The sequence below is a fragment of the Opisthorchis viverrini genome, assembly GCF_000715545.1.
Source record: "Opisthorchis viverrini unplaced genomic scaffold opera_v5_52, whole genome shotgun sequence".
Classification (NCBI taxonomy): Eukaryota; Metazoa; Platyhelminthes; class Trematoda; order Opisthorchiida; family Opisthorchiidae; genus Opisthorchis; species Opisthorchis viverrini.
Genome location: NW_008751708.1, coordinates 1,603,514 through 1,613,984, shown reverse-complemented (window position 1 = coordinate 1,613,984; position 10,471 = coordinate 1,603,514). Strand labels below are relative to the sequence as shown.

Below are 10,471 nucleotides of genomic sequence, written 5' to 3'. Positions count from 1 at the left end.
TTCGCTGTCCCCCTCGCGGTTTGCGCCATTCTGAAGGAGGCAAGGAGAACAACACTCGCCCCGGGAGACGGTGTTTCGGCATGCGTATCACATGACCGGGACATCGTAGTGGATGATGCTGGAAGTTTTCCCGGATTGAGGTGCCTGCAGCACAACCAAATACCCGCTTTCCAATCACCACGTTGCTAACACGCTGACGCCATCCAAAATCACCCATGCCTCTGAGGTATCGGTTCTAGAAAATTTGAAGACGCCTCACATTATCTGTCCGTAGAAGCTGTCTCGCACCCATACAACACAGCCCTTACTGTAGCCTGGTACACGATTCCTAAGATCTAGTAAGATACATTTTGACGCCACAGGTGACGCAAATTAGCAAACGGGATTCGAACCTTTGGGATTCTTACACTGACTTCATCGGACACATTTCCGTCAGAGCTGCAACTACCGAGGTACGTAAAGTTTTAACCGTTCGTGGCCAAATTGTGTGGTATTCAGCTGATAACCACTAGACCGCAAGTTCAAATTTACCCACAGGGATTCTTCGGATGCCTACCACCGATAGTTCAAAACGAGGGCCGATCACAGAATAACCTTCCTTGCAGAATGAAATCTCAAATACAAACTTTTGTAGGTGAAACGTCTCTCATTTCCCAAGCTGATTGGATGCATTTCTTTTCAGGCCAATTCAAACTGAGCATTCTGACTCTGGGAATAAAGGATTCCTGAATAGTGACTAAACATACCTAATGCAAACGAGTCCTTGAACAGGTCTCACATGGGGAGCGGTTGCACGTTCGAGTTCCGTCCTGGGACTCCGAGTGTTATTTGTTTCATGTATGCTTCTGTACTTATTCAGGGTTTCTCAAATTTCCGGCTTTTCTACGTCAAATATGGTAGTCTGTTGGGAACCAGAAGAACGGGACTAAACAAGAAAGCATAGGTACGCTGGTGGATCAGCTATACTGGGGACGAATTACGAGACCAAATGATGTCGAACCTGGTATTTGTATTGGTGAGGGACCAGACAGTGTTAGGTGCTCTGTGATGTAGCGAGGAGGAGATGGGTGATACTGTTATCTGATAAATCAGGACTGAATGTGGAATATGAACCTAATGGCTCTGGAAAACAAGCAAATCTATCGGAAAATGTCACTCCGACATCGCCAGAACAATTAACTGAAAAACAGTACAGCCTGGACAACAAGTGAAGAAACAACCTCAAGCCGTGTGATCAAGACAGGATATCTTATTACATGTATTGTACGTAGTCATATTATTACAATTCAAGATGCCTACAAAAATAATCTCTTGCCTTTCACCTTCCCTGTGGACTTTTGACCAGGAAGTCAAAAAGTCAAAAAAGGTAAGTAAGCTTTTTTTTGCTTACCACGTTTGAAATTTGTATATACACCGGCTCGTTGTCTCATGGATTGAAACACTTGTTATAACTGCCCGTATGATATCCTGCTCTTTTTCCGTATCATCGCTAGTATAACCCACTAATGCATAGAGACAAAAACGCCCAAGACTCATCTTTAATTGGGCAATTGTCAAGCATGTGTGCTCCAAGCACTTCAAGGCAGATCACCTGCTTGTCCTAGTTTGCCTAGTGCCCCATGATTTGCAGTCAGTGCTGTGGACAACACTCATCACAGTCGATGGTGTGGCTTTCACCTGCAAACCGAGTTTTTCGTGCATAACCCTGTGTACTAATCTTTGATCTTCAGTTTAGTTGTATGTACTTGAAGCTTATTCTAATGTATAGCAGCATTTATTGAGTAATGAACACAAGGGGGTTTCGAGCCCTCATTCTTAACACATAGTGGTCAGGATTTTTTATCATTCCCACTGATTTACCTGAACTCACGATTTGTCTGTTAGCCAAACGGCTAGTCGGTACTTTTAATTTCCAGCTGTCAAAATATGTCTTTAACTCCCACAGGCATCGGCTTCACCTGAGGCTGGTCGATAATCACTTTGATTTTTATTAGTGTCAACCTAAGTTGCATTTCTTGGATAGTATTTTGCTGAAACTCTTCAGTGTTACACGGTATTCTCAAAGGTGTTTTTGATATAACTTTTCAGGCTCTCGAGCAGTTGCTTGACAAACTTAAAGAACAGTTAGACAACAAAAATGACAGAGTTTCGCTTGAATTTCACTAAGAATTTTTAGGGAAAACCTGTCAAGGAAAACATTCGGACAGGTAACTGATGAAGGGATGAAAGACTACCCCTAGACTCTGGCTAAACAAACCTACTTCGCAGCCTCACACCGGTTCTTACGTTTGGGTGCTCTGGATTCCATCGATTTCCTAGGGATCTTGCCCTGCATGACACTCCTAGATGCTGTTGCCTTTGTAGCTAGCTAGTTTCTGCGGTGCAAAAGAAGAAACACACAAGGCTTACCACCGTGAAGAGATGAACGATTTTCATTGCCCGATAACTCGAGATATTGTCAGGAAGGTCAGATTTTTTAAGATTATCCGAGAATACCCGAAAACTACTGGGACCGTCAAACTCCACTAAACGTCAGTCCGACAGCCTCTGATCGAGGTCAGACAGTGCCCTTAAAAATACACCGTGAGGCTGTTGTATTTGCACTCACTCACTTGTTCGCACAAAGATGTTGTGTTTCTTGTCAGAGGGCTTTTTTTCCGGCACTGAGCACTGGAGCGGAGACAGCAGTCGGATATCACAGATATCAACCCCTCTGTTTGTCATCATGTTGAATCGTCACTTGGAAGCAGAAATTGACAGGAGTTTTGGAGTATGTTGGAGCAATATTGCGGTGATGGAACACCTGATAACCATCAACTGGATATACCTCATCATAAAATTCAGTCGTTCGGTCGCATATGAATCTCTTCCAAGTTAGTTTCAATTGCCCAGTTGTGTTTGGTGTGTAGCTCTTCTGTTTAAACCTTCTTCAAGCAGTCACCACTGAATTTACCTCCTATCGGTCTCTCAAACTAGACACTGGAATGTGTATTGATCCATCACTCAGCCTTATAACAGACACGTGCTTGGACTGCATATATCAGTCTCGCTCTCCGTTATTTGCCAGTGTCACTGAGTGCTACTCCGTCAGGTCTCATATTTTCATAACCTAGTCTGGACAAGAAACTTCGAACCTGTGTAATTGGGGTTTAGAAGGCTTTTTTCAATCTCTGAAAGTGTTACGTTGTACGGGATCTCGTCCTGTCGCTTATATCATTCTCCTCCAGTTGTCCCTTGAACTGAATGAAGAGGTCTACGTTCTGTTTTCAGATCCATTAAACTTTTCTAAAAGTGTGGTGGGCTCGCCGACTTTTGGTGCTGGTCATATTTTCTGCAAAGGCATTCTTCTTAGTGTTACTCACTCCTTGAACAGTAGTTTCTCCAAAGCTTCTTCATCATTGTGCACACACAGGTATGTTAAGCTATCCTACAGTTTTACATTCACCTATGGAGGCAGTTTAGACCCCCTTTGACTCGCCTGTTTTCAGAACGTCATAAGTCACTTATGGGAACGACATCCCCGTTAACCCAGTATTTCAAATGTTCTTTCTTCTACAGTACATTTATAAGCACTACATGATTATTTTCAGTCTCTCAACTCGACCTGAATTAACTCGACACTCAGAAACAATGTTTCACTTCAGTGCATAACCTCTGAGCCTCACTCCCAGCTAATCACTGCTCACTCAAAAGCCGCACAAAACGAACGCTGTTAAACACTTGATGAATAAGCTATTTGAATCTGCTCTTTAGAGGACAGCATCCAAATGAGTATGCTTCCGAATGGTTGGGATTCTAGCGATGTTGAACGAATAATTTTGACACATGATCAAGCACTGCATATCCTACCTTCCGCTTTGTACATCTAGACCGGAATTGTAAGTAATTTGCCACATGATTTCGCTTCATCATCTCTTTTGATTCGATCAACGATTATTACCGGTGTGTATAGTAGTAATATTACTGATGCTACTCTCCCCTTTCCCTCTCTCTCTCTTTATCTCTGACCCTTTCTGTTATATAATTTGTAATTGTTGCTAAAAGAGCCTGTTTCGCTTCTTCCGTCGCCACAAGGTCAGTAATCGAACAAACCAGGCCCGGATTCTCAGCAACGCTTGCTACCACAATAAATAACTGAACATAATCTTGTTCGTGCATGCAATGACCTACGGCGTTTTTTCTGCATGGACTATGATGTGAGAACGGGTATTTGACATCAGGATTAACCTAGGACAACCAAAAATTTGCATGCCTCTCCCCCCATAAAAAAACAAAAAAAAGAAACGGGAACTTACCGGACGTTGCTTTTGGTCCCAAATGGAGTAAACACTTGAATCCTACTCGGCATTTGTTGAAAATGAACGTTCTACTGACTGTTTCGTCCAGTTTGGAACTTTGGCTACTACTGATTGCTGTGATTCATGCTTTCCATTTAGGCGGGTTTGAATAAACTCAGAAGTGTAACTGAATATCTTTATAGGTCCCGGTTTCATTTTCCCAGGTTTCGTCACGGTAAGCATAGTTATTTATTTTATTCAGGGGAAAGGGAATTCTTGGAGTTTGGCGTTTTTTCCTGTGTTGGCACCGCACAGTTTGTCGTATATCAACGGTTTTTGGATTTGGGTTTTGTATTCACTCTGCGTCATGTAATAGTTGGCGCGCTTCCCTAATACACCGAGATTTCGCTCTACACTGGCTTTTTATACGAAATTTCAGAAGGAAAATCTGACTGTTCCAAGAATTTACCTGTCATTTGAAAGTGAGTGAGCATCATGCACGGTTGCGTCCCGCGGTGTTTTCTCAAATCCTTTTTTAAAACAGGCAAAAACCCAGTAGAAATTTTGTCCTGTGCATGAAACCAAGCTATTGTTTTGAGAACTGAGGAGCGCTGTACATCTGTTTCGTCCTCATTGGGAATTTATCGGCAATACGCAGCGCACGAAATTCTAGGGGTACTGAAACCCGCGACCTCCTGTTTAGTAGTTGGAACACTTTTGGCCACAAGCGGCTGGTCAGCAGTGTGATTAAACCACACAGCTAGACAGAATATAGCGTCGCTCATCTTTCAGTCATCAAATCCACTTCATATGGTCACACGTGTTGATTGGCTCCTGGAGCAAGTGCTTCTCAGATGGAGGCTACACTCAACGGGCGAATTGCATTCCCCTTCTGTGTTACTTACAGATTGTTGGTAGTATGGGGAAATTTGAGTGCGTACGTAGATATCAGGCTTCCCTTATATATGATTGGTGCACAATCCTTATTGAAAAAATCAGTTTGGTGCTTCTTACCCAAGCATATTCAAAAAAATGTCGACAAGCTTCTTTCAAAATGAAATCATTCGGTGGGACGATGAAATGTCTAAATTTTTTTCCAAACGGTACCACATATCATGTTTCGACTGATTTATTTCCAGGACCACACGAATGGCAGCTGCGTGCCTACATCTTTCAGGCGCGAAATTTGCTGGCCTTAGATCAGTCTGGATGGTCAGATCCCTATATATTCTGTTCGTTCCAAGGGATGTGTTTACGCACCGAAACCTTACAACAAACCATCTGTCCCACGTGGGATCAGACGCTGATTTTTGAGCGAGTGAGAATTTACGGTCCGCCCGAAGCAATACAAATATCCCCACCTACGGTTACCCTGGAATTTTTCGACCAAGATCAAGTCGGAAAAGATGAATATATGGGACACTGTGAGGTACGCTCAGTGACCTATTTCGGGCATATTTAGCTACCTTGTGTTCTTGTTTATGGCCATTCATATTGAATACCAAATCACCAATGTCAACACTTTCTAGGTGCACCCCATCGTCGTACTCGACGTGAAACAACCAAGGAAAACCAACCTGTTCTGGTATAAGATCTTCAAGGGTAGCAAGGATGGTGGTGATCTTCTGGCTGCCTTCGAAATGATATTGGTGAGTTGCCCATCTTCTTCACTCTTATCATCGTCACTAGCAATACCGATGACTTGAGTCATCGGGTGCCAAACTTTAGCCCTTGATTGTGACAGTGACTTTCGTTTATCCTGATACCCTGGAGGCTTAAGTATTTCATCCATTCACTACTGATAATACGTATCACAACTCAAAACAACACAGCGCAACACAAACACGTGCTATATAAAGTAGATTTCAGAGAATAGAGAAATACAGCATTCAGCTTAGGGAACATATCAGAGCTTCTCTGCGAAACTCCACTCACTGCCCACACAAGTTTGGGGCATATGCACTGATCACAGTCACTTAGGTTCGGTCTGTCAGACTCAGGTACAATGAAACAGGACGTGGACTGAGGTCACAGCTTCTGGGTCGAGCATTTTTGTTAGTGTGGCCGGACACCATGATGCCGTTTTTTGCTCTCGGTAGTTGATCCAGTGGAGGTGTACCCCTCGTCGGCTTTTCTGGTCATCTAGTCGCGTTATTCTTAAGGCCGCCAAAGCTCCTCTGTTGTGTTGCAATCAAGGCGGTCGATTTACTTATCATCTGGATCCAACAATTTTCGGACGTTCCACTACTCCAAGGTTAGCAGTAGCTTTGGAAACGCGACCGTTTCTGATTTAGCTGCAAGATACTGAAATTAGTATGGACTTTTACACCACCATCAAGATGGCCAGCCTGGAAGTGCGTGTGTGACCGGTTAGCCTCAAGAAACCGTGCAACCTCACGCAACCTTGGAGTTTTTATTGGCGGGATTTGCATTGTTTTTTCTTGACTTACCGATTAACACGCACTCGTGTTAAGGAGCGAAATGATGGCGGTCCGCCTTCACTAAATAGTAGACAGGTCTATTTCAACCGAAGGGTACACCTGAGCTTCAAATGATCCATATGCGCCGGCAAGCAACCCAGTACGCATGGCGTACCAGCCAACATAAATATTTACTGGGACAGTGGTCATGGTCTGATGATACCAAGGAAGCATCTACTATCAGATTCCTGAAACGAAATAGACTGACAGCTTGGCAACACATGGCCTTGCAGACAAGCTAAAATGCTTTAAAATAGCTTGTCCTGTTCCCATGGGATATATATATATGTATAGTGGATATCAGGCCCCAGCCTATGAATGCGGCATGTGATTGCTCTTTCCTGCTTAGTCTCCAGAGATCAACCCTCGTTAGCAAGCTTAGACTGCCACACGAGTTTCTGCGAAGACCGTGACAGCATCCGCTTGTGTCCCACGTGCGGCACTGAACTCTCAATGCACCGCGCTAAACTTCATACCAACAATGATGCATGGTGTATTGACATTCATTTGGATCATGGCTGATCGCCTGGTCGATATGGTGAGCCCTAAAGGGTTAGAAAAATGAAAGAAATCACACTAATGGCATTTTCAGAGCACAGGTGAAGGCTACGTGCAAAGCAACCTGGAAAGAGGGAGCCGAAATGTCCTCGTTAACCCCAGTACGGATAGCTGACTGGACTTACCGCTCTTGTCTGGAAAAAGTCAACATACTGGCTCCATGTACGACGGCGATTCTGCGCTTCCTTTGTGCGTGCTTCCTCATCTTTGTCAGGGCATATGTAAGCAATGTAGCAAGGTCCACAATCAAACCATGACTGTATAACGGTGTTGTGTTAGAGCATCGGTGAGGACCAAGTAGAAGGCAGACAACACCAACAACACCTAGGCGTTTTGTAGTTTTGCCCGCTTCACTCCACCGCGTCACAATCTGCCTAGTTCTCCAACTGCTTTAATCTAAAAAAGGCTTAGAGAACAACAATAGTTCACGTTGACGACAACTCGCGTCCGTGACAGCAAACACAGACTAGCAACCACTGGAGCACGAATCCATACGCTTTTCAGATTCATTTGTGGACAATTGTGAGGAAAACTATCATTTATTTGCCAGCTATTACGTTTCACTTGTGAGATGGATAAGAGTGCAGTAGTGCCACACAGGTTGCGCAGTGCGTGACCAGGAATGTGAATGATATACGCGGAAAGGGTGGAACCAATTCGTTGCATGTGAAAATTCTCAACACCCGTTGACTGCCATCAACTCGTGTTAATTTCTGTTAGGTCGTTAGCCCTGTGTACAATGAATGCTCAGCTTTTCAGGATTTTTCACACACTTGAACAAAACAAACGAGGAGAATCGTCTTGAACAAAATGGAACGATGTTGGGTGCGGATGGTTCACACTAGCGACAGATAGGCACAAACGGATTTCGGTCAGTGTTGATTCCATAGTTCAGTCTTTCCGCATTTGTTTACAAGGTGCTAGCAGCTACAGAGACCTTTATCAGCTTCTAACGGTTTTAGCTACACTTTTCGGCACCTTTTTTAAATAGAATTAAGGGTTCCGGGCAAAGTAATTATAAAACATGAAACTACTCAGTCACTGATCTGCGTCAAATGTCATTATCTGAACGACATCAGTATACTGGATGGTCTGAGTTATCCTAAGGCATTTACGGAACCCGACAGAACCTGATAAAAAACTTCACATGCAGTCTCCATGTGATAGGATTAATCGCCGAATGAGCCACTAGGTTGTTCTAAGGATGGAAATAGCGGAGCCGGCTCTTCGACCACCGACTTCACTCTTGTTAAGGTGAACCGGCTAGCTTAATCAGACTCTCAAACAGTTCATATGAAAACTACGGGGCCACCAAACTCATTCCTAGACCTGATGATTTTGGCCTGTGGTGGCAGGATAGCAACTCAGGCCATTTGTTCCCTCGTGAAACCGTGAAAACCGATTGGTTTTTATTGTTCATCTTAGCCAGGTCGCCTTAGTGACAACTTATGGGCTTGGAGTTCAACTGGCTGGTGACTGCTAAGGCCCTGTGTTAGCATCAATAAGTCATGATCTGTTCTATTATGCAAGTGTATCTCTGCGCTCTTGGTATTCCAGCCACACATTGTGTACTCATCTAGAGGATGATTCATCTTCCTAACTTCTACAGATAGATGGACAGGAATCACCTGTCCCACCACCTCGTCGTGGAGATATCTACAAGGTTCCAGATGTGATTCGTCCCAAGCTGAGACGTACTGGCATTGAAATCCTGTGCTGGGGAGTTCGTAATATGGCCAAGTATGAGTTAGCCAGCGTCAATTCACCGTCAGTAGAATTTGAGATTGCTGGCGAACAAGTGGAATCAAAAAAGCTTAAGAGCGCCAAAGACAATCCGAATTTCGATGATCCCGTCCTATTCCTGGACGTCATGCTCCCTGTTGTCGATCTGTACTCACCACCTTTGAACATCACCGTGGTTGACCACCGCGCGTTCGGACAAAGACCCAAAGTGGGCAGACACGTGTTGACATCGTTAAACAGCTACCGTGTGAATCCACGAACTACTGAAATCGATCCGGTACTACTTGTACCTGGTGAGTTTTCTTGACTTTCTTAATTGTTGATACGACAGGGTAACCCTATCCAAGACAGCGGTAACAAAAGGCATTCCCTTTTTCGCTTGCGAATAAATTAAATTGGGATCATAATGTTCCTTTTCCTATTTCCAAAAACGTTTCTAACTATGCTGCATATAATGCAAAATGTTACCTATTTTGGTGGCGCGTTTGGGTACAGTCACAGTGCCCTGCCTTACTTCTGCCTCAAAATATTCCATTTCCTGACCAATGCTAGTAAGCAACGCGGTCAGCCTCGTCCCCGACAACGTCTGTTCTTGAACACTAAAATGGTCGACCTGTACATAGATGCAGCTAGATGAGTGGTTGATCAACCTCAAGCGGTATGCACGTTCAATATGGAGTTGCCGTTGGCACCACTACGTCCTGCTTCAAAATATGTTCATTTATCAAATGCACTATTCACCGTTATTTGCAAAAGCTGTGTACAAATCGTGAAATATATTCCGGAGCGTCCTTTTGGTAAACGCATGATCGACAGTTTGCTTCAATTCAGAGCGTCTTTCTGTTTACACCACGTGTACGTTGGCCTCGCAGTTTCAGTGTTTGGTCACTCACTAATCTTAATCTATTTTTATCGGTGCCGCCTGTATAGCTGGATTAGATCAGCCTTTGATCCGTTATTGACTGATGGCGCCGACAAGTATCTACTGTCAATCCACTGGGCAGAAGCATGACAAATAGTGTATGAAGTACAGGCGGACAAATGTGGTGTAGGAAAAGAGTCTCCAGCAGTTCACCTGATTCGGTACCCGTCCAGCTGGTGGAGGATAGTGATCCTAGTCCCCCCAGGTGTTTTTTATCTATACTACACGAATCTGAACATTACATTTTGCAGACTTCCCGTATCGGTTTCCAGTTTGTACCAACCTGCATTTACATTAGCCATAAATGTGCATTACAGGCAGCTTCAGTTATGGTGACATTTGTGTATTCACCGATAAACATGTTGGTGTGCGCTATCTAGGGGACACATTTGTGTCAATAAACCAGAGATTCGTAAAGAAACACTCGAGCAGACTGACTGTTCAGTTGTGCATCGCCAGCGACTGACCGGTCGCTTCCTGATCCCAGTTAG

General features: G+C 44.0%; 1 protein-coding gene across 1 annotated transcript in view; it reads left to right on the top strand.

Moving 5' to 3' along the window:
* The window catches only part of T265_03596 (hypothetical protein), a gene marked incomplete at both ends in the record, with an annotated part of 120,663 nt that overhangs the window by 84,578 nt on the left and 25,614 nt on the right, over positions 1-10,471 (top strand). The window contains 4 exons of the mRNA XM_009168115.1: positions 4,717-4,759; positions 5,417-5,706; positions 5,807-5,926; positions 8,925-9,351. Coding sequence (XP_009166379.1) covers positions 4,717-4,759; positions 5,417-5,706; positions 5,807-5,926; positions 8,925-9,351 — 880 coding nt within the window. The remainder of the gene's footprint in view (positions 1-4,716; positions 4,760-5,416; positions 5,707-5,806; positions 5,927-8,924; positions 9,352-10,471) is intronic.